This window comes from Paroedura picta, chromosome 2 (genome assembly GCF_049243985.1).
Source record: "Paroedura picta isolate Pp20150507F chromosome 2, Ppicta_v3.0, whole genome shotgun sequence".
NCBI classification, from domain to species: domain Eukaryota; kingdom Metazoa; phylum Chordata; class Lepidosauria; order Squamata; family Gekkonidae; genus Paroedura; species Paroedura picta.
In genome coordinates, this window is record NC_135370.1 from 72024745 (window position 1) to 72049987 (window position 25243).

The window sequence follows — 25243 nt, forward strand, 5'->3', positions numbered from 1 at the left end:
GGCAGTCCCACAGATATGCAGGGCCCAGACCATGGACAGCCTTAATGGTTAACACCAAAACCTTAAACTTGATCCAGGTTGCAGCTGGTAACTAGTGCAGCTGCCTCAGCACAGGCTGGTTATGGGTCCTCCAAAGTGTTCCTGTGAGGACCCTAGCAGCCACATTCTATACCAGCTGCAATTTCCAGGTAAGGGTCAAAGTTAGGCCCATGTTGAACAAGTCCAGTCCAGAGGTGGCCATTGCATGGATCACTGTAGCCAAGCAATCCAAGGACAGATAGAGTGCTAGTAGCCTCGCCTGGCACAGTTAGAAAAACACTGTGCAGGCTGCTCCTATGACCTAGGCCTCCATTAATAAGGAAGCATCTAGGATCGCTCTCAAGAACATTAAGATGTACAATGAAAGTAACCCAAAAAACCAGCAAACTGTATGTTATAGATGAGACTGCAACAGAGGTAAAGATGTATTCTCCTTCTTTCCCCTCTTCTCTCCCACACCTGTCATTCCCTTCTACCTTTCTAAACCAAATAAAATGTCTATTTTAAAAAAAAGATTATATAAAGATCAAGTGTGGTGGGAGAACAAAAGTTTCCCACACCTCAAGTTTCAGAAGCAAAAGTATTATGTTACAAGAAGGTTTTTGTCTTCTGGAGCGACAAGAAATCAAATCCACCCATCACACTGCCTGTTATTAATACTGTGCAGAGCAATATTGTAATATGTTCTATCATCCATGTTTCTTTATTCATAAATCTGAATATTCAGAATACAATGGAAGCTCTTTGGGACTGGAGAGAAGCATATTTGCAAAACTTTCTCAGGGCATTAATCAGCACTGTCAAATAAAGGCTGGCAACTCCAATTGCAGAAGCATCTCAGAGGCAGCACTGAGTTCCTCAGATCTTAGTCTCTGAATCTCGAAGACTACCAGTTCAACTTAACAGTTGACCAACAGTGTCCAGGGGCTCTGCCCGCCCTTCTCTAGGCATTGATTTTAGAGGGTTGTTGAAGTAATGCCAGAGGTAGATGAGGCAGATCCCTTCCTGTATCGTAACATGGCAGTTTTACTGATGACACCTCGTGCGACCAAGATCTTGAGGAAGTTGTTCCGGAACTTCTGCCCTATAAAGGCATATATGATGGGGTTTATACAGCTGTGAGCAAATCCCAGGATTTCGGTGCCTGAAATAGCAAGGTCAATGGTTCTACGACGGTCACAGGTTTCAGCAAAAACATGGATCCTCATCAAGCTGTCAGCAAGAATAGAGATATTGTAGGGCAGCCAACAGAGCAGGAAGATCAGCACTACAGCTAAGATTACTTTCATGGCTTTAATTTTTTGGCTGTTCTTGGTCTGGAAGAGTTTGTGTACAGTCAAACCGTAGCAAAACAACATGATGATCAAAGGGATGACGAAGCCAAATACTTGTGGCAGGATTCTCAATATCACCCTCCATTCAGATGTTTTTCCCTCCTGAATATTCTCATAACAAACCATTGCCAACGAAGAGTTAGCCCAGAAAGCCTGACGGAAGACAACCATGGGGAAGGAAATAAGGAAAGAAAAAAGCCAGATGCCCAAGCAAAGAAATTTGACCCAGTGCCTCTTCTCAGTGACTGCCCGTGTAGCGTAAACTATTGCCAGGTAACGATCAATGCTGATAAAGGCCAACAGTAGAACACCACTATAGAAGTTGACTTCTTTCAGAATTGAAGTGGCTTTGCACATGACATTGCCAAAGATCCACTCATGAGCTCGGTAAATAGCCCAAATTGGCAAGGTGAGTGCAAAGAGCAAATCAGCAATGGCGAGGTGCAGGAGATACACATCGGTAACAGAACGGTTTCCTTTGTTGTAGGCGACCACCAGCACCACCAAGGAGTTGCCCACCAGGCTCAGGAGACATACTAGGACATAGAAGAATGCCACAGAGTAGTTCAGCATTGCTGAGGTACTGTCATTTCTGCAAGGCGCTGTTCCAAGGCTAGGAACATTGGTGTAATAATCTTCATAAGTGAAATTATAGCCACTAAATAGGTTGGACAAATCGTCACTCTGCAAAGACATATCTTCCACTTGGGACATCTTATTCTGGGCCTGTAGAGAATATAAAGATAAAACACCTACATAAACATGTTGATTATCAGTAGGGTTTATATCTCAGTTATACAGAGCACCTGAACAATCTGAAGAACAGTTGGTTTATATACCCCAGTTTTCACTGCCGAAGGAGTCTCAAAGTGGCTTACAGTCACCTCCCCTTCCTCTCCTCAACAGACACCCTCTGGGTTAAGTGAGGCTGAGAGAGCTTCTGACACAACCGCTTGGCCAGAACAGCACAATCAGGGCTGTGACAAGCCCAAGGTCACCCAGCTGGCTGCATGTGGAGAATCAAACCCAGCCAGATTAGAAGCCGTCGCTGTTTACCACTACGCCATGAGGAAGTTGTCCAAAACCAACCTTGCTTGCATTTTCCTTGAGGAACCCCGGCTGCTCTGTTTAAAGCTGACCAATAAGAGGACCTGTCAGCCGACAGAAGATTTTAAAATGTCAGAAGCATTGAGAGATGAAAAAAGAATATTTTTGGTATGTGTGTGCATATATATACAAACATAATACTGGTTGTACTAAATTGTCTTCATAACAGAGAACAACAGTGGTCTCAACAAAGTTGCAATGAAGTTTATAAACTGCCAGTGCAAACAAAGATTCTGTGGGGAACAGATTTGACCTTATCACAGAGTAGAAAACAAATTTCTATGGTTTCTCAGTGGAACAGGTTTCCTCGACAGGTGGTAGGTTCTCCATCTTTGGAAATTTTTAAACAGAGGCTGGATAGCCATCTTACGGAGAGGCTAATTCTGTGAAGGCTCAAGGGGGTGGCAAGTTACAGTAGATGAGCGATTGGGATGTGAGTGTCCTGCATAGTGCAGGGGGTTGGACTAGATGACCCATGAGGTACCTTCCAACTCTAGTATTCTATGATTCTATGATTCTAAATCTTAGTTATATCAATAGATCTGTAGTAATTATCAAGATCTGGCCCTAGACATCATCAGAGATGTCCCTTTTGGTAGACTATTCAGGCCAGGATCTACGAAGCCATCAAACTATCTAGATACTTTTCTTGCCAACCCTTAATCCATCAAAAAAAAAAAAAAGTGGGAGAATCCATTAAATAGTATTCATCTACAGAATAAAAAGGATCCAAAGCATTGCATCTTTCTCTGTGTTTTATTTACTTAGATTAAGACTCCCACTCCTAACCACTACACCAAACTGGCTCTCGAAAAGGCCCTGGCCCTGATCAAGACCAGGCATGCTTCCCTGGGGCTGGGAATAACCAACAAGTAGGTACCCGCAGAGCATAAAGCTCTACGGCAGTGGTCCCCAACCTTTATTAGGCTGGGGACCGGCAGGGCATCGGGTCGCGCCCGCAGGGACCGCCCATGTTTCGGGCCGCGCCTGCTTCGGGCCGCCCATGCTTCGGGCCGCGCCTGCGGATCGGGCTGCGCCCGGCCGCGCCCGCGGGCCGCACCCGCGAGCCGCGCCCGGCCGCGCCCGCAGGCCGCACCCACGAGCCGCGCCCGGCCGCGCCCGCGGGCCGCACCCGCGGATCGGGCCGAGCGGGCGCGGCCTGCACGGGCGCGGCCCGGCCCTGATTCCCTGCCCGCCCTCCCGCAGTAAGTAGCTTCCCGGGCCGCAAGCTTGCGGCCTGGGAAGTTTTTTACTGCGGGGGGGGGCGGGGAGAGGGAGCCGCGGCCCGGCGCCATGGCCTTTGCGGCCCGGCGCCGGGCCGCGGCCCGCAGGTTGGGGACCACTGCTCTACGGGAAGCAAAGGGCAACAGGCCAATTAGATTGCTCTGCTTAAAGCCAATCAGAGGCAGCAGCTGGCTGCCTGAAAGGTATAAAAGTGCATGAGTTTGCCTGTTTTCCCCTGTTCAGTCGTTGTAATCTGTTGCTGGAGTTGCTAAATAAAAAGAGCTGTTCTGAAGACTTGGAGTCAGTGATCACTGAATCCACAGACTTAATACTTCCATTCCCTAAATGAATCTTTATTATTATTTAATTCTTTTGAAAGCCGTTTATAGAGCCATTCTGGTTTCTTTAGGTCCCCCCCCCTATTTTCCTTCTCAAGGGAATAGAACAATATTTCACGTTTGAGAAACTCCCAACTTTCTTTGACTTCCATCTCCTTAAGTTTTTCTGACCATGGGATTTTACCCAACATAACTTTAAGTTTATTAAAATGTGCTCTGCTGAAGTCCAGCCTGTATGTGTGACTACGTTCAGCTTTTCTCTTCCCAAAGATCATAAAGTCCAAAATCACATGGACACTACTACTAAGTGCACCCACAAGTTTTACCCTGTCAACCAATTCTTCCCAATTGGCGAGAATCAAGTTTAAAATACCAGACCCCCCGGTTGCCCCTTCCACATTCTGGGAAATGAAGTTGTCAGCAAGACAAATCAAGAATTTATTCGACTTTCCATTTTTAGCAGAGATGGTCTTCCAACAGATATCTGGGTAATTGAAATCTCCCATGACCACTAGGTCCTGTCTCTCTGAGAACTTTGTAATCTGGTCAAGGAGCATCTCTTCCAAGTCCTTTGCCTGGCCTGGCAGTCTATAGCAGACCCCCTTGGGGTGGAGTAATTAAATCCCTAGTGTTTCTTCTCCTTTTCCATGCAAACAAGTGTTTCTCCTCATGCAAACAAGTGCTTCTCCTCACTGCCTTTTATTTGGGAGACCAAGTGCCAGTGTTTTAAAATGATGTTTCTTATCTTATGAGAATAGACCAAAAATTAAAAAGCACAAACCATTCTGTCAACATCAGGCCACTCCAATTACAGAAGTAATTGATGCCTGGAGACATTATTAGCCCTTCTCTTAGTCTGCCCAATCAACCCAGAAGGTTACCTGCATTACCTTAAAGCAGTGGTTCTCAACCTTCCTAATGCCATGGCCCTTTAATACAGTTCCTCATGTTGTGGTGACCCCAACCATAAAATTATGCAAGTGTTCTTTCACAGAAATTAAACTGAAACTGACCAATGGCGTAAAGATCCATTATTCATGCTTGAATATAAATTGTTTTTTTCTTCTGGGTTTTCTCAGTTCAGTTCTGCCTCTTGTCCCACCTCACTGTTTTCCACTGCTCCAGACAGACAAACACTCTATCTCGATCTACCCCGCAAGGCTACTGTGTGGTTGGCCCCCCCGGCCAAGCTGTTTGCCCTACTGCGACCCCTGTGAAAAGGTTGTTTGACCCCCCCGGTTGAGAACCACTGCCTTAAAGTATCTGTTAAATTATTAGATGCCCTTTCAAAATCACTAGGATCAGAATAAATTCTTTTATGCCTCAAAAATTGTCCTTGAGGCAAGTTTTCCCTCAAATGTCAAGGATGTAGGAAGCAAAGTGTGGTAGGATATTACAGTCAGTAGACTTTTTGTAGACTGTCACCTTTAAGATATCCTCCTTCTTAACCATCATATCCAGGAAATAAACTTCAGAATGGTTCATAGTACATGTACATTTAATAATGTGATGGATGGTATTAGCCCATCAACAAACTCTTTAAGATTCTCAGCACTGTTGTAAATAAAAAATATATCACAAAAGAAGTGCATATAAAATAGATCTCAGTGAAAAAAGGATTAGCACAATCATTCCTAAGCCACTTTGTTCAAACTCTAACTTGTAGCAGGTGGTTAAGTTGGTGGCACGCAGGTTCCCCATCGATAATCCATGAACCTATAAATACAATTTATCACTAAATTGGAAAAAATCAAAAATGATATTAATCAGCTCCAGAAGAAAATGAGTAGGAGGGACACAATGACTCTGGGATTCAAGATAATGACAGGCTACTTCCCTAGCCTCCTCTGGCAGGTTATTTGTATATAATGCCCCAACATCCAAAGATATTAACACCGCTTGTTTAGGTATCCTAAGGTTTTCAATAAGATTAATAAAGTGAGTGGAATCTTTCAGCATCTCATGGCAGGAAGGAATAGTTTTTGTAAGAAAGAAATCAACAAACTTGGACAAGAGTTCATTTGCTGAACCAGTTACTGCCACATTTGGGCGGCCCAGAGGATTAATAGGAGTTTTCTGAATTTTAGGCAGAACATAAAAATGCAGGATGGTAGGAAATTTATTCTCCAAGAAAGCAGCCTCCAGTTTACTAATAAAGTTTTGACACAGACCATCATCAGTCACTATGCAAATCAATTGGGAAAGATCTTCTATAAATTTAAAAGGGATGGATCGGTAAAAAATTTGGGCTCCCAATTGTCTAGGGACTTCTTTTCATAATCCACCTTGTTAATGACAATCATGCCACCTCCCTTGTCTGCTTGTTTAATCACAATATTGAGATCAGTTCTCAAGGTGGTAAGCATCTTACTCATGTTATGAGGGGCAATATTCTGTTTGTTCTCCATCTTAAGTTGGAGTTTGTTCTCCATCTTAAGTTGGAGAGCCAGCTTGGTATAGTAAGGGGTGAAGACTTTGATCTAATCTGGCAAGCTGGGTTTGATTCTGTGCTCTTCCACGTGCAACCAGCTGGGTGACCTTGGGCTCGCCATGGCGCTGATAAAGCTGTTCTGACCGAGCAGTAATATCAGCGCTCTCTTAGCCTCACATCCCTCACAGGGTGTCTGTTGTGGAGAGAGGGAAGGGAAGGAGATTGTAAGCCGCTTTGAAACTCCTTCTGGTAGAGAAAAGAACCAACTATTATCATTATTATCAGCCTTTCCTGACTGAGAGCTCCCTCCTGATTGGGACTAAACGACCAGGGTGGGGCATTCCTGGCTGAGGGCCATGACTTACTCATGAGTAAACATTCTCAGGGTATAGACTTTTCCTGGTAACCTTAGTCCCAGAACGCTGGAAGGAGGCCCTTTCTGCTCCTCCTGTAACTCCCCTCTAAGAGGCACACAGAGGCTGCCTCAAGGGGCAGCTCGCTCCCCCCCTCCTCTGAGCTGAAAGAGGCCAGGAGACCAGGGCATGCTCTGAGGCTGCCTCCTCTTCCACCCAGCAAATTTCTGAAACTGGCAGGAAGTAGGGGACAGAGAGATAAACCCTTATTAGCTCTTCCTGGCCAAGGGTTCTCTACTCATTTGGGCTAAACTATGAGGAAGTACCATTTCTGGCTGAGAGTCTTCTCCTACTGCATACAATTTGAACTGATTGGCCCTCATTGGCAGAGTGCAATTTGAACTGATTGGCCCTCATTGGCAGAGTGCTCTCTCTATTGCTGGCACATCTCCAGGGTGGGCCAATCAGGTAGGGAGTGAGTTGTCAGCTTGATCGTTATTATGTTCAGTGATGTTTCAATTCAGTCCCAAGGGCAGAACTTTTTGGCTGTTTTGGAAGGATTCCATTTGTGGATATATTTTGTAATTGTGATACGGGAAATCTTGATACCTTGCTCCATGGTTTATTGGACTGCCCAAAATTTCATAGATACAAAACCATGTTTGTTTCTCCCCTTTTAAAGGATCTGATTTGTCTTCCAACCCATTGTAAGCTACAGGTTTTTCTCACTGGAAAGGATCATAATGTCACTCAGGCAGTAGCCAATTTTTTCTATGTAATTAAATTTAACAGATAATTAGATATAGACAACTTGGTGCTCTAATTGTTATAGTTGCATAAGTAGTTATTACTATCCTTTTTTTCTGCTATTATAATCATTGTTGCTTTGTTATTGAATTGCTGATGCTCGAGACTGTAGTCATGAGACTAAAGAACAATCAAATGAATGAACTATAAATGAAGTAAGCAAATAATTAACATGTTCCTTTGAGATAATTTCTGTACATTAAACTCAAAGGCTTAGAAAAATGTTTTATAATAATAAAGAGGACCATAGACCTCCAAGAAATGAGGAAGTCATCAGATTCAATCCATTTGCTACAGAGAGTGTACATGGCATTGGAACTGTCTGCTTGCCTGCCACAACAGTCTACAATGTCATTTCAAAAAGAGCTGAGCTTTTTCTAGGGGCCAGGAAAATAGGGGCCATTCCGCACAGCATTAATGTTGCAAAAGTGTTACCATTGTGCAACACTATTTATTTCTCCTTATTCACGATGTCGTACACAATCTGCAACACTCCTGCAACACTCCCACAAAAATCGCTTCATTGTAGCGCTTTTCAGGGAATCCACAAAAGTGGATACCCCCTAAAAAAAACCACTAGACTCTTGAGAACAACCTGCAACACATCCAAAAAAGACATGTGCGTTCTCAGTATAGTGGTAGCAAGCATGTTCCTCCCTAACCTCTCGCACCTGAGCTTCCAGTGTCGCGATCACCATTTCCCCCCCCCTTAAAAGCAGTGGCAGGAATCCCTCCACAAGCAATTGTCTGTAACGTTTTCCCCCAGCTCCTACGCCAGTGAAAAAGGTCTTTCTGATACATCGAATGAACGAATATGCGTTGCTACTGGTGTTTAGGGTTTTAAAAAAACAGTTTTTAAAGGGAAGCATGAACACAACAGTTAATTGGCTGTTCTGTTTGATTGACGGCCAGGAGCGGAAGCGCGGAAAAATATCGCTTCCTTTTGTGATTTCGGCGAGACCGGAAACTTGTGCATTACGAGAACAGCGCTAGTGGAGAGCCTTTTTTTCAATAGAAATGGCTGTGTGCATTATCGAGACCTGCCGCTTTTGCTTGCAGCGCTTTTCAATAGCGCTCAGATTTAGAAACATTGCCCATTGTGCAGAATGGCCCTTGCTGTTCTGAAGTTTTGCTGTTTTTTCTTACTCTTATTCTCATTTCAACACAATTTAAAAAAATATTTTCCTTTTATTTTTCCTCATGACTCTCTTTATCACAAAAGCAGCAAAGAACAGACTCCTAAGGAATCCTTTTGGGGAAAAACACATAGGTGATGCAGCTGTCTTGTGATAAAGGTAGTTCTGTGCGCTGAAAAAAGGAAAAAATATAACAAGATTTATTTTGAAATGAGAATAAATGCCCCCCCCCAAGAACTCCATAGGTGTTTATTCACCATTAATGTACAGAAAAATGTAATCTGCAAACAGATTTTTGAAGAATAGTCTTCTGCTTTGCTTTCAACTGGCATGAACATAAAGAATTTAAAAAATAAAATAAAATCCAGGACTATTTCTCTCATCGGTCTGGAACCCTACACGTGGTTTAGAAAAAACAAAGGGACAACACTGGGTCTCTGATAACAACTGTTATGGATTTGGCTGTGCTGTTGGAGAGGAGATATTAAACACTTGATGTTGCCGTTCCAGATTGGGAAATACCTGAAGATTTGGGGGGCGGGGTATAGGCAAGGAGAGGGTTGTGGAGGTGAGGGACTTCAATAGGGCATAATGTTATGGAGTCAGCCTTCCAAAGCAGCCATGTTCTTCAGGTCAGTTGATCTCTGTCACTCCAGCCTCTACAATACACTCACTCTGGTTACAAATTCTTGACTTTCAATACACATTCAGAATCATAACTTGCTCTTTTCTGGACAAAGAAAAGTCAGCAGAGGTAACTTTTCTTATTTATTCCTCAAATTAGATTTAGTATGAATCTAGAAAGGGGGGAGGGGGGAAGGAGGCCTTTTGGGTCCGGGGGGAAGGCCTGCTTCTGTACTCACGCCGTGGCACCACTTCCCCGTCGCTTTCTGTCCTCATCAGGACAGTCTTCCGATTGAGCCCTCACCTGACTGTCTAGAACTCTTGTCTGTCCTGGTGAGGGCTCAATCGGAAGGCGCTTTGTGCCTTCTGATTGGGCCCTCACCCAGACCGGCCCTGCCCCACCCCACCCACTCAGGCCTTAGCCTTCTATTTAACAGCAACCCACTGTTAAATATGAGTAAATGATTGCTCTGCAGAATCTGATGTGATTTGGACAACAGAGCCACATTTGTAACAAGCCAGGAGGATAGAGATTGTTCCACTTACAGGTCTTGACGAAGGTCTCTCTTTCCACTTTTATTTTGATGAAATGCTTCTCTGTATTGACATCTGTCTGGTTCAGTTGGCCAGCTCAATGGGATCCAATGTATTTAATATTCAATCAGGTACTAGGGGCAGGGCTCATAGAGCAAGCAGAAGGAATTGTGTGCATCTCTGCAGTTATTCTGTATTAGTTATTCTGCAAAGGCGTAACTGAAACTTTGATTTAACATTATGATGCTGGTCTGTATTGTACAAAACCGCATCCCCAAGACCTACAAAACATGCACAGTGCCTCCTAGGCAGAATATGGCTATTTTGGCATATATGGAAACAAATTATTTTATAAATGGCTATCTTGTTCCAAAGGCAGCTAAAATGAGGATTCATGAAAAGAAGAAGAAGAGTTGGTTCTTATATGCCACTTTTCTCTACCGGAAGGAGGCTCAAAGCGGCTTAGTCACTTTCCCTTTCCTCTCCCCTTTCCTCTCCCTGTGGGGTGGGTGAGGCTGAGAGAGCCCTGATATCACTGCTCAGTCAGAACAGCTTTATCAGTGCCATGGCGAGCCCAAGGGCACCCAGCTGGCTGCATGTGGGGGAGTGCAGAATCGAACCCAGCTCGCCAGATTAGAAGTCCGAACTCCTAACCACTACACCAAACTGGCTCCTTACAGTAACAGTAACAACTGCCTCTTCTTGCACAACAATGCCAATGTCTCTGTCACCTCTTTCAAAATTTAGACAGTAAACTCTTTGGCAGCAGGGACTTAGTAGTAGCAGCAATTGTCATTATGCTCTATAAAACAGCACAGGTGTATGCAGAAAGCGTGCTGACATAAATGCACAACAAGTTTAAACCAATAACTTACAAATTACAGAATAAAGTTTGAGTCCAGTGGCACCTTTAAGACTAATGGAGTTCAATTCAAGGGATAAGCTTCTGTGCACATTTGCACATTAAATTTTATAACTTGAATTAAATGTTCTTGGTCTTAATGGTTCCATTGGACTCACTTTATTCTGTAACTTCAGAGCAACATGGCTTCCCACCTGAATCTAACTTAATGCAAATTACAGTTATATTAATTAAGTAATATAACTCTTTTTTAAAGGAGATCATCACACATTCAGGGTCACCTACTTTCTGGGTCTAAACAGTACTATCATAATATGATCATCACCCTTATCCCCACTCCTTGATTACTGTAACTCACTCTATGTGGGCATATCCTTAACGCAGCTGTAGAAACTACAGCTGGCTCAAAATGCAGCTGCTAGGGGTCTCACATGGACACCCTGGAGAGCCCATATAAGACAGCAGCTGCATTGGCTTCCAGTTGAATACTGGATCCAGTTCAAGGTCCTGGGTTTAACCTTCAAGTCTGGGCCCTGCACAGATATGTAGAGCAGGGGTAGTCAAACTGCCGCAGTTTGACTACCCCTGATGTAGAGTCTGAGTCCTGCATATCTGAAAGACCTCCTCTCTGAATACATTCCCCCGAGAGCTCTTCAATCTAGTAATACTGATCAGCTAAGGATCCCTGCCCCTAAGGAAACACGCCTGGCCTTCCCCAGTGCCAGGGCCGAGCCTGCCTGCTGGAATAAGTCCTCAAGGGAGATCAGGGCTCTGCCTGAGCTTGCCGAGTTCTGCAGGGCCTGTAAGATGGAGCTCTTCCACCAGACATATGGCTGAGGCCAGCCAAGAAAACATCTATATCAAAATACTGGGCCTCCCTCCTGTCCCTCTCCTCTCTTCCTTTCCCCCCTCTAACCCCTCCTGGGGCATCACCCCAGCTCTGCCACAGTCCCACATTTCCCCCCCCCCCCCAAACACACACACACAAACACACACACGCCACCCCTGAAGCTGTGGCTGGCGTCGAGGTCGCCTGGCGAGTGGCCTGGCCGGGGGGGGGGGGGGGGCGTTGCTTCTTATCTCCCACAAGCTGCTGCTCTTCTTCACCACTACACTAAGAACAACAATGGCACAAGAAACACACCACCCCAAAGTTCAAGCTGATGGGGAATGTGGGCAGATGTTGAAACTGGTGGGTGTCTGGCTGCTTTCTCTGGCTCACACTACAACACATTTGGTCTGAAGGCAGCTCTGCTGGGTTCAAAAACGCTTTTGCTGCCTCATAAGTACATTTTCTTGCCAGGTGGACCCCCTCCCCCTTCCAATTCCCGCAAACGGCTTTTACTTATTTGTTTTATATGCCACCTCTCCCAACCAACAGGCTCTGGCCAGTTCATTACATCCTTAACACTTACTCCTGTCCCTCTCCTCTCTTCCTTTCCCCCCTCTAACCCCTCCTGGGGCATCACCCCAGCTCTGCCTCAGTCCCACATTCCCCCACCACACACACACACGCAAATACACACACGCCACTCCTGAAGCTGTGGCTGACGTCGAGGTCACCTGGCGAGAGATAAACACTCATCTCTCTCTTTCTATTACTTTTTCTCTTTCTGTCTTTCTCCCTCTTTTCCTCTCTCTTTTTCTCTTTGTTTAGTTCTCTCCCTCTCTTAATTTCCATCTTTCTCTCTCTTTCTCTACACTTCTCTTTCTGTCTTTCTCTCCCTCTCTTTCTCTCTATCTTTGTCTCTGTTATTTCTCTCTCTCTTTATATCTCTGTTTCTTGATCACTCTCTTCTACCTCCCTCTCTCTTCATTATTTTCCCCCCTCCACCATGCTAGCGCCTGATGTATCACCTACAATGGGCTTAAATTCTAGTAATAATAAATAAATCATAAAAATAAATACAAGCTGAATGAGGATATCCACATACCTGCCTTTTCCACAGAATGTGCTGACAGCACAGATGCTGGAGGTTCAAATTCTCCTAAAGGGAATAGCCCTTGCAAAACTTCCCAGTATATACAGCATAACGGTAGAACAATCTGTTTATAACATCAGAGGCTCAAAGAGGAACAACTTGTGGAAAAAGATAACCGGAAACTGTCAACACCATTCTGAAGGCTGCAGATAGCCTCCTCAGTCCCTTCACCTACCGTAGATTCCCCAAAGGTGGGGCTCAAAGGCTACCTAAATGATATTACCCTATGATGTCTCTGTGGCCAGAGCTTTATCCCTGAATACTATTAGGCTAATGAAATTCAGGAATAAACGGGATTGTCAAATTTGAAAAAGCTTGCATCAGACGGAGAACATGGGCAAGAGTATGTCAGTTTGCAATAATAACAACAGATCAAAATTGTTATAAGGCTGGTTTTCTAGATTAAGGCCCACTGTTCTTAACCGCTACACCATGTTGGCTCTCAAGCTTTCTTTAAATTTTCTTTCCCTAGTGTGATTTAGGGATGGACAACATAGTGAGAGAATGACTCAAAGCTGCCCATAACACTATTCATCGGAAACACTGACTACTCACTGACTGGCACTTCTGTGCATGGAGTTTCATTGGCTCAATGAAGTTAACAAGGAGTAGTACACTTTTTAAAAATAAATAGGAGCATGTGGGCAAGCAAATATAAAGCCCATATTTTATCTTTCTGTAACATGCTTAAGATATTTTTTCCTGCCAACTAATCTGCTTGCTTCTTAGTAAATACAAAAAGTTAGTTAAGTTAGGCATGGGAAGAAGCATGTTGATATACATGAACCTAAAGCAGAGATGATATTTAGAATCATAGAGTTGGAAGGGGCCATACAGGCCATCTAGTCCAACCCCCTGCTCAAGGCAGGATCAGCCCAAATCATTCTAAAGCATCCAAGAAAAGTGTGTATCCAACCTTTGCTTGAAGACTGCTAGTGAGGGGGAGCTCACCACCTCCTTAGGCAGCCTATTCCACTGCTGAACTACTCTGACTGTGAAAAAGTTTTTCCTAATATATAGCCTATATCGTTGTACTTGTAGTTTAAACCCATTACTGCGTGTCCTCTCCTCTGCAGCCAGCAGAAACAATATCCTGCCCTCCTCCAAGTGACAACCTTTCAAATACTTAAAGAGGGCTATCATGTCCCCTCTCAACCTCCTTTTCTCCAGGCTGAACATTCCCAAGTCCCTCAATCTATCTTCATAGGGCTTGGTCCCTTGGCACCAGATCATCTTCGTCGCTCTCCTCTGTACCCTTTCAATTTTATCTACTTGAAGTGAGGCCTCCAGAACTGCACACAGTACTCCAGGTGTGGTCTGACCAGTGCCATTTACAATGGGACTATGTCATCTTGTGATTTTGATGTGATGCCCCTGTTGATACAGCCCAAAATGGCATTCGCCTTTTTTACCGCTGCATCACACTGCCTGCTCATGTTTAGTTTACAATCCACAAGCACCCCAAGGTCACGTTCACACACAGTGTTACCTAGAAGCGTATCCCCCAGCCAGTAGGCATGCTTTTCATTTTTCTGACCCAGATGCAGAACTTTACACTTATCTTTATTAAATTGCATCTTGTTCTCATTTGCCCATTTTTTCATTGTGTTCAGATCTCGTTGAACTCTGTCTCTATCTTCCGGAGTATTTGCCAGTCCTCCCAATTTGGTGTCATCTGCAAACTTGATGAGTAGTCCCTCCACCCCCTCATCTAGATCATTAATAAATATGTTAAGTACCAGACCGAGCACCGAGCCCTGAGGTACCCCGCTACTCACCTCCCTCCAGTCTGATGAAACACCATTGACAACAACTCTTTGAGTACGGTTCTCTAACCAGTTCCCTATCCACCTATCTGAAAATCCAGATTGCAGTCCTTCAACTTATCCATCAGAACATCATGGGAAACCTTGTCAAAAGCTTTACTAAAATCCAAGTAAATGACATCAACCGAATTTCCACAATCCAGCAAACCTGTCACTTGGTCAAAAAAGGAAACCACGTTGGTCTGACAGGACCTGTTGGAGACAAATCCATGCTGACTTCCTTGGATCACCAAATTGTCCTCTAGATGTTTGCAGATCGCTCCCTTTAATATCTGCTCCATTATCTCCCCCACAACAGAGGTCAGAACATCATTTGATGCCAGAGGGCAAGAGACTATAATTGAGCTACAGACCAGGGGAAGGAAGCTTATTCATGATTTTGCAGAACAGAGGCAAACCATAGAAAGAAACTTGTAAGAATCGGATTGTTGTGTAAGATGCACGTGAAAACGTCTTACACAGCAGCCCCAGCTTGTGTGGCACTTTTTTGTCAAAGGGGGATGCCATGGCCAGCTATGCCCTCTGGGGCACCTGGGCTCCTCTTTCCTGGGAGGCACTCCTACCTGACCAGGATGCTCCGGGCAGCAGTGCCACCACCACCACCACAGACACGTTAAAAAGGTTTTTTTTACAAAATTTATTTATTGTTTTCTCTCTGCAGCCACAGAAGGTTTGGGGGGAGCTTAAAGAGACTGCTGAGGAGTGGTTTTAGTCCCAGAGCCAGTTTAAGGATTCACAGGGGCCTAGAAGTGTACAACTGTGGCAGGAACAGCCAGACTGGAGGTAGAGGGGCCCCCCACAGTGGAAAGGGATGTTACTCTAAGTGTCCTTAAAGAGGGAAAAGGGGGGATGGGGGAGGCTATGTCCCTGATCCAGAGGGCCCACAGCACATGCTACATGGATAAACTGGACCTGAACCTGCCCAGCTGCTCTTCCATCGGACAGTGGCTCAATGGGCTCTCCCCTTTCCATGCAGCCCCTTCAGGCTACAACCACAGAAGCCTGGTGTGGGGGGGGGTGAGTTTAAAGAGCCTGCCCAGCCACTCTCCCATCGGATAAGTGGCTTGGCAGACTCTTCCCTCTTCACCCAGACCTTTATCCTGCTGGAGGGCTAGACATCCTGGGCAGATCCGGAAGGGAAACTGATGGTTGAGGGGCCAGGAAGTAGGTGCCTTTGGGTGGGTGGAATTCAGATATATGGCCTGGGTCAGCAAGGCTTGATTCTTGAGTCTTCCCTTCCCTGCCCTCAGTGAGCAGTGGTGGAATGGGAGGCAGACACAGGTGCTGCTGCATGCAGCCTTGTTGGGGCTCCCTCCTTCTCTCTTGCTTGGAACTACAGGCAGTTCAGGTGCAGTCTGCCAAGCCAGAGCCAGAAGCACAGAAGAACCACTGCCATTGCCGCCTTCTCCTGCCTCCTTCTTACTTTCTGTGCTGCATTTTCTCCTCCTTCTACAGGGCTGCTCCAGGGATGCCACTCAGCACGAAGGGTTCCAGGGCTCCTGCGCTTGCTCACCCTGACCACAGGCACCACTGAGAATGTGTGAGTCAACCGTGAGATGGCATTGGACTGGAGGTGGGTTGGCTTGCCTACCTCACCTCACTTCCTTGCTTGCTCATTCTTCAGGGGCTTCTCCTTGGGAGGCAACAGCCGAGGAGGGTGGGCAAGGAGGCAGGCTTGACTGAGGTGACTTCTAGCATCTCTCTCTCTCCTGAATGCGCATGCTCTTGCCTGTTGAAAGATCTCCTAGCAAAAGCATGACCAATAGAGTGCCATGTGGGGACAGGGTGGGGTGGGTACTTCCATTACATTTCTTTTACCTGGTGACACGTAAGATGTTTTCACATCAAGCCTCTGCCTTGGACTCTGAAACTTGAAGACTGTGCCAGCTAATATCAGGTACCAGGATTAGAATAGTTAGCTTTTTTTTTAGGCTACCAGATTATGGAGACCATACAGCCTAATGATATTCTTTTTTTTCTTTGGTCATTCAATAAACCTTTGTGTAACTTTTTTTTTGAAGGGTATGGTTCCTTGTGTTCAGGGGACCACAGGTCTGTGCACTGCTAGCCTACCCAAGGGGCAGGGATTCAGGGGGATTCAGGGCTGAGTTCTTAACAAATAATCTGGCGAGTAGAAACGTCCCATAACAAAGCTGGCGTCTCCTTGAATTAAAAATTTTCCAGTTGGATTTTTTGATATTTAAAGGCAACATTGATTCCAACATGAGCTTTTGTGAGTCAGAGGTCACTTCTTCAGATGGAAAGGAAGTAAATAATTTCCCTCATGTTATTCAGAAAATTACAGAAGCACTAGGGAAAAGATGCTGAACAAAAAGAGTCAACCTGGTATCACAGATCAGGTATGCCTCTCTATGTAAGAAGCTTGAATAGCTTAGGTCAGGCTTTTGTAGTGGGGGTTCTTAAAGGCACTGGAATGGTTTCCTAAATGGGTGGGAGTCAATTTTTTAAAAAATTGATTGAAAATTTGGTCTCTATGGAGCAACAAAAAGTTTAATAGAACGCATAGAATGCAAAAATAGTATTGTAATATATATATTTTTAATTTCAACATAAGTACAATTCGCCAGGTACCCCCAGATGTCCCTCCAAAAGTGGGACAATCTGGTCACCTCATATATGGGGGCTGAGACAGCCACTGCCCTGCCCCACCCAGGCCTTCGCACCAGCTGCACTGGCCCCGGGAGCCTAGGCAGCCACTGCACAACCTGCGGAGGCTGAGACAGCGGCAGATAAGCGGGAGGTAAGGTAAGTGGGAGGGGGGAGGAGGGGAGGGATGGTGTACACACAGCTATTCTTCCCAACCATACTCTGCACAATCACCCCATTTCTGGTTTCTCAATGGTAATAAAGTTGAGAAAGGCTCGTTTAGGTTAAATAAGGGATGATGGAATTGAGGTTAAAAGATAGTGACATTCCCTTGGATTTATCCAAGGCCATAAACTGTTTTTTTTTCACTCATATGCAAGACTACTAGCCGTTTCAGGTGTTGACTTTTTTCAAGAAGGTTCCTTAATTTTTTGTAGATGCCCGGCAAGCAGAAGTTCAACAAAGGCAATTTTTCCCAGTAGGGAAATTCAACAACAGGGTGTACTTTAACCTTTTAGATTTCTTCTTGCCGGAAGGCAGCTTGATGGGAATACTTTTGCTCATGTTGTAGCCCTTTGATAACACTAGAGGGAGGTAGAGGAGCAGCAGAGTTCCAGCGTGTTAAATGTATGTCCCTCCTTTTCAATTATCTCAGGACATCTGATGTCTCTGATATCCCAGGTTCAGCTTCTCATGGAGGATTGTGAGAGGACTGCCCTGTGGGCACAGCCACAGGGCAGAATTAAGGGACCTCTAGAAACACAGCCAAATCTGGAAGAAGGCTTGCTCATTTCCTAGTGGAAACTGTGTGGGAAGTGTATAATGTTGTGATGACGAATGTGCAAAAATATAATGATAAAGCCACAAGCCCCCCTTCAAGGATCACTGCCTTATTGTGGCAAGGGGGCTTGCGTAGTTCAGTGAAGCTATGAGCTATACCGTGCAGGGCCACCCAAGACGGACAGGTCATAGCCGAGAGCTCTGACAAAAGGTGATCCACTGGAGAAGGAAATGGCAAACCACTCCAGTATCTTTGCCATGAAAACTCTATGGACAGTTCCAATAGGCATAACGATATGACGCCGGAAGATGAGCCCCTCAGGTCGGAAGGTGTCCAATATGCTACTGGGGATGAGCAGACGGCTAGTACGAGTAGCGCCAGAATGAATGAAGCGACTGGGCCAAAGCCGAAAGGACGCTCAGTTGTGGAAGTAACTGGTGGCGAAAAGACAGTCCGATGCTGTAAAAATTTTTATTCCATAGGAACCTGGAACGTCAGATCCATGAATCAAGGTAAGCTGGACGTCGTCAAACAAGAAATGACAAGACTGAACATCGACATTTTAGGAATCAGTGAACTAAAATGGACAGGAATGGGTGAATTTAATTCAGATGACCATCAGGTATACTACTGTGGACAAGAATCTCGCAGAAGAAATGGAGTAGCCTTCATAATCAATAAGAGAGTAGGAAAAGCAGTCTTGGGATACAATCCCCAAAATGACAGAATGATCTCAGTTCGAATCCAAGGCAAACCATTCAACATCACAGTGATCCAGGTCTATGCCCCAACCACTGCTGCTGAAGAGGATGAAGTTGATCAGTTCTATGAAGCCCTACAACACCTTCTAGAAGCAACGCCAAAAAATGATGTGCTTATCATCATGGGGGATTGGAATGCTAAAGTAGGAAACCAAAAGATAACTGGGATAACAGGCAGGTTTGGCCTTGGAGTACAAAATGAAGCAGGACACAGGCTGGTAGAATTTTGTCAAGAGAATACAATGGTCATAGCAAACACTCTTTTCCAACAACCCAAGAGAAGACTCTACACATGGACATCACCAGACGGTCAACACAGAAATCAGATTGACTATGTGCTCTGCAGCCAAAGATGGAAAAGTTCTATCCAGTCAATAAAAACAAGACCAGAAGCTGATTGTGGTTCAGATCATGAGCTTCTTGTTGCAAAATTTAGGCTTAAATTGAAGAAAGTAGGGAAAAGCACTAGGCCACTCAGGTATGAACTAAATCATATCCCCGACGAATACACAGTAGAGGTGACAAATAGATTTAAGGAATTAGATCTGATAGACAGAGTGCCTGAAGAACTATGGACGGAGGTTCGCAACATTGTACAAGAGGTAGCAATTAAAACCATCCCAAAGAAAAAGAAATGCAAGAAATCAAAATGGCTGTCTGAGGAAGCTTTACAAATAGCTAAGGAGAGAAGGGAAGTGAAAGGCAAGGGAGAAAGAGAAAGATACACCCAACTGAATGCAGAATTCCAGAGAAAAGCTAGAAGAGATAAGAATGCCTTCTTAAATGAACAGTGCAAACAAATAGAAGAAAACAATAGAATGGGGAGGACCAGAGATCTTTTCAAGAAAATTGGAGATATGAAGAGAACGTTTCATGCAAAGTTGGGTATGATAAGGGACCAAAATGGTAGGGACCTCACAGAAGCAGAAGAGATTAAACAAAGGTGGCAAAATTATACAGAACAACTATACAAGAGTGAGCTTAACATCCCTGATGACCACAGTGGGGTAGTTACTGACCTGGAGCCAGACATCCTGGAATGTGAAGTCAAATGGGCCTTAGGAAGTCTGAGCAACAATAAAGCTAGTGGTGGTGACAGCATTCCAGTTGAACTATTCAAAATCTTAAAGGACGATGCAGTAAAAGTGCTACACTCAATATGCCAGCAAATTTGGAAAACTCAACAATGGCCACAGGATTGGAAAAGGTCAGTTTACATTCCAATCCCAAAGAAGGACAATGCCAAAGAATGTTCAAACTACCGCACCATTGCACTAATTTCTCATGCTAGCAAGGTTATGCTCAAAATCCTACAAGCTAGGCTCCAGCAATATGTGGACCGAGAACTTCCAGAAGTACAGGCAGGATTTCGAAGAGGCAGAGGAACTAGAGATCAAATTGCCAACATACGCTGGATCATGGAGAAAGCTAGGGAGTACCAGAAGAACGTCTACTTCTGCTTCATTGACTATGCTAAAGCCTTTGATTGTGTGGAGCACAACAAATTGTGGCAAGTTCTTAAAGAGATGGGAATACCAGAGCATCTTATTTGTCTCTTGAGAAATTTATATGCAGGTCAAGAAGCAACAGTGAGAACTGAACATGGAATCACTGACTGGTTCAAAATTGAGAAAGGAGTTCGGCAAGGCTGTATACTGTCACCTTGCCTATTTAACTTGTATGCAGAGCACATCATGAGAAATGCGGGATTAGAGGAGTCACAAATTGGGATCAAGATTGCTGGGAGAAATATCAACAACCTCAGATATGCAGATGATACCACTCTAATGGCAGAAAGTGAAGAGGAACTAAAGAGCCTGTTGATGCGGGTGAAGGAGGAGAGTGCAAAAGTTGGCTTGAAACTCAACATCAAGAAAACAAAGATCATGGCATCCGGCCCTCTCAATTCCTTCCAAATAGATGGGGAAGAAATGGAGATAGTGACAGATTTTATTTTCCTGGGCTCCAAGATCACTGCAGATGGGGACTGCAGCAAAGAAATTAAAAGACGCTTGCTCCTGGGGAGGAAAGCTATGGCAAATCTAGACAGCATCCTAAAAAGCAGAGACATCACCCTGCCAACAAAAGTGCGTTTAGTCAAGGCTATGGTCTTCCCAGTTGCAATGTGTGGCTGCGAGAGTTGGACCATAAGGAAGGCCGAGCATCAAAGAATTGAGGCTTTTGAACTCCGGTGCTGGAGAAGACTCTTGCGAGTCCCTTGGACTGCAAGGCGAACAAACCGGTCAGTCCTAGAGGAGATCAGCCCTGACTGCTCTTTAGAAGGCCAGATCCTGAAGATGAAACTCAAATACTTTGGCCACCTCATGAGAAGGAAGGACTCCCTGGAGAAGAGCCTAATGCTGGGAGCGATTGAGGGCAAAAGAAGAAGGGGACGACAGAGAATGAGGTGGCTGGATGGAGTCACTGAAGCAGTAGGTGCAAACTTAAATGGACTCTGGGGAATAGTAGAGGACAGGAAGGCCTGGAGGATCATTGTCCATGGGGTCGCGATGGGTCGGACACGACTTCGCACATAACAACAACAAAGCCACAAGCAGTGCAGCTGAGAAACCAGATGTACTTACATTTTTCAGAGAGGGATGAAGCAGACATATATAGCTGGGAGCCAAAAAATGATAAAACAATGCTGGCCAGCTTCAAAATGGCAGGGAACAAATAGCCTCAAATTGCTTTGGGATTTCTAAACTTTTTCAGGGACTGTTTTCTTGTCCTTGCAGCATGTGACAGGAAAAGTTGCGCCCCCCCCCCAAAAAAAATAATGCAACATCATTTTGTTATTCACAACTCAAGGATTCTGAGCTCTTCTATCACAAAGTTCATTGCTCTATTGTGGGGAGGTAGAAAGAGAGAAGTTAGTAAAGGCTCCTTTAGTTTACAGATAAACGTCTGATACGTGGAGGTCTCTGTTCCCATCAAAGTTGATTTGTCTTTCTATGACTGTTTAAAAGCACACATACACAAAAAAGAGAACAAATATTGTTCCGGCCCCTCCTGTTAGCTCTGGGGCGTCTCCTGCCTTTTGGGAGTGTTTGGAGGACAAGCAGGACCACAAACCTGTGTTTTCCCAGGGATCAAAAAGAACCTCAGTTGATATTAAAACATCCAATAAAATACAATAGATTGAGATGGGAAATAGTAATATTCTGTACCATCAAATAGAATACACCCATTTTTCACCTGGAGTGGAACATACTAAATGACATTCAGCAAGGCCAAAAAGAAGCTGCCACCATATTGCTTTTAATCATTCCCACTACAAAAATTGCTTTTCTTTGAGTACAAAATTAACACAGGGGGGGTATGATTTCTGATTACTGCAATTGTGTGTGTGTGTGGGGGGGGGGTTGTGTATGTCACCAGTCAGACACCAGCAGGGGACATGAGTACTCACCTCCTGTATGGTAATCGGAAATGATAGAGATTAAATCCAGGACCTGTTGCAAAGCAGATGTTCTCTCAGGGAGCTGATGGTCTCTTGCATCTCTTGACCATTGGTCCATTGGTTTATAAACATTTAAAAAACTTTGTACATGGTATGTGTAAGTGTCAATGGAAGATTATTTTTCATGGATGTGATGAAGTAGGTCCTGGGTTGTGAAATGTGTATAAATAAATATTTATTTATTTATATTTATTTATAATTGGATTTATATACCGCCATTCGCCAAAAGGTCTCACGGCGGTTCACATAAAATCCCATAAATACCCCATTGTTACAATAAAAGATGGCATTCTATTCTATAACTTTCCCCACTTTCCCCGCTTGTTCAGAGAGAGGTCGGGCATTAATCCTGTAAGAGAGAGAGGAAAGACTGGCCGATGGATTAGGGATCTTGGATGGATCTTGGCTCTGCCCTGGCCTCAACCATATGCCTGGCGGAAGAGCTCTGTCTTACAGGCCCTGCGGAAAGATGGTAATTCCGACAGGGCCTTTAGCTCCTCCGGGAGCTCATTCCACCAGGTTGGGGCCAGGACCGAAAAGGCCCTGGCCCTGGTCGAGGCCAGGCGAACGTCCCAGGAGCCCAGGACAGTCAGTAGATTCATACCCGCAGAGCGGAGAGCCCTGGGGGGGGCATAAGCAACCAAATGGCCCCGCAGGTAAGTAGGACCCAAGCCGCGTATGGCCTTAAAGGTTAATAAATATGTTTGTCTCTTAAGCTGCACAAGACATTTTGTTGGTTTTGCTACAATAAATTAACCAACGTAGAATTCATTGGTTCACTATTATTATCTTATCATATGTCCATTGTATCCCAAAATGAATAGATGAGGTCACTGAATACCTTCAAAGGAATTGGCAGCGGTTTTTTCTTCTCATATTTTCTCATATATCTAACAGTTACATATCCAGCAACACACAAAAAAAGTCTTGTAGTGGATTTTAAATTACTAGTTATCCAATTTAGTAAAAATATTTATTGTCTGCCTTTCCTCATGGTTCAAGTCGGCATAGTTTCAAAATTACAATTTAAAACCTATACAATAAAACACAGGACAGTCTTTAAGGTGCCATTTTTTTTAATTGCTGAATCACCAGTTTGTCAACAATATTAAGGAAGACAGGATGTTTTCCAGGACTACCATATATATCTAGAGTTGCCAACTCCAGGTTTGGAAATTCCTGGAGAGTTGAGGGTGGAACCTGGGGAGGGCAGGATATGGGAGTACTCCAGTCCTCACCTTGCAATTTACAGTCCTAACAGGAAGTGACAAGGTGAGAGTGGCTCTCCCAGGGTGCTGATGCATTTTAAGCCAATTTTAACATGTAGTTCTCCCAATATTATTATTCTGATATCAGTCATGGGAAAATTCCTCAGACATTCCCCAGCCCATTGGTAGTTATCTGAAGTGCTCAGTACTTACCATCTGGTTATTTAAACGCTTCTAACCTGCATAGGCCCTCTCATACACCGGCAGAAATGTGACAGCAAGGGGATGACAGATGTAAGGATGACAGATTATAGATTCTATCCCATCATGGGAGTAAAAGAGAAGTGGGCAAACAGAGGAAATAGGTTCTCTTGACACAAGGGTCCAGTTTGGCTGAGTCCATTGCAGGAAGGAGCTCTCACCTCTTGATGGCAGCTGTTATCACACAGAGCTAATAAAGGGCAGCCAGACTAGACAAGAACTCAAGGAAATGGATGGATAATAGAATGCCGTAAATGTAAGAGTAAATAGCTTTCCCTAGAATAATAGGTAGGAGATGTATAGAGGAGGAACAGAGGAATTTGTGTATATTTTTTTACTTTTTAACCTTGCTTGATCCATTGCTGTGCGGAGTATGTGTATTGGTATTTCCTTTTTAATACATTTCTTATTATTTGGAATGTTGGAAGTTTGATCTCCATAACTATTCTGGGCCACAGGCTTCTTTGCCTGCTGGAACCTACTCTGCAGAATAGTACTTGGCACAGTTTAGAGTGCAAAGTTAGTAAACTTGCAAACTGGTTGATTAAAAGTTTTCTGCCACATCCTAAGCTGTTCTGAAGGCAACTGCTTGACTTCACTAGGCTGGCAGGATCCTAATGGGACCAGAATTGTGCATAGGACTAAGTCAGCTAGGGCAATGGTCTGGCTCAGTGATTGGAGCATAGGGTACTACCCTGACACTGTATCACCTTCAAGCTGAATCTGTGTAAGGCTGATGCCTCTGCCATTCCTGCTAGGTGTGGAAGGATCTTAGAGGGCTAGGGCCCTGGGCTCTGATACAAGATGGCTGACATGGAACTGTTCCAGTGTCAGAGAAGGCAGCTAGAGGTTGTGGTGATAATGCCAGAAACACCAGTTCCTTCACTTTGCAGGTACATTTTCCCTCATACTCTCTGGTATCAATTATTTGTTGCCCTTCTGGATGTCAAATTCATTGACTTGTTTACTACTCAAACAAGCACAAGCTAGTCAGGAAGTGTCCCCAGGTACAACAAGAAAAGACAGGTCACCCTGACCTACTCATAACAAGGCCTACTTGCTGCGTCCATGATGTTATAGAGAATATAATATGTTTATGTATGTTAGAGAGAAGAATTTATATTCAACAATAAATATCTACAAACTAGAGTTCACTTCATCAGATGGCTCAAAAATTAATCAGAAATTGGTTAAGCATTCTATAAATAAGTGGGAGACTAAACCGTGATATAATTGAAAACTAGAGGCAAAGCCTGTTGCACCCAGGAATACAATGGGTGCTGGAACATACAGCTGCACTGTGACCTTCTTGGGTTCTCTCTCTCTCACACACACATGTTCCCTGTTCGATCTTGAGATCCAGTGTGGTGAAATGTTTAGATCAGGCTTTCTCAACCAGATGTCGTGAAAATCAGGGGTTTCTTGATGGCTCTGGAGGGGTTTCCCAAATGAGTGGGAATTAATTTTTAATTAATGGGGGGAGGACTGCTTCCTTAACAACCCCCATCTCCCAAAGGGCAAGATGGGAGGCCTGGGTTATGGACATAACTTTGCAACTGCCTGTG

General features: G+C 44.4%; 1 protein-coding gene across 3 annotated transcripts in view; it reads right to left on the reverse strand.

Annotated features, from left to right (window-relative positions):
• Positions 1-719: 719 nt before the first annotated feature.
• The window catches only part of LOC143829547 (C-X-C chemokine receptor type 1-like), a 36787-nt gene continuing 12263 nt past the window's right edge, over positions 720-25243 (reverse strand). For 2 of the 3 annotated variants that reach the window (XM_077320653.1, XM_077320655.1), the window contains one exon: positions 720-2099. In XM_077320653.1, coding sequence (XP_077176768.1) covers positions 996-2087 — 1092 coding nt within the window. In that variant the 5' untranslated portion in view covers positions 2088-2099 and the 3' untranslated portion in view covers positions 720-995. Of the gene's footprint in view, positions 2100-12723; positions 12837-25243 lie in introns of those variants that run through there. The other variant, XM_077320654.1, reaches the window with a different exon arrangement.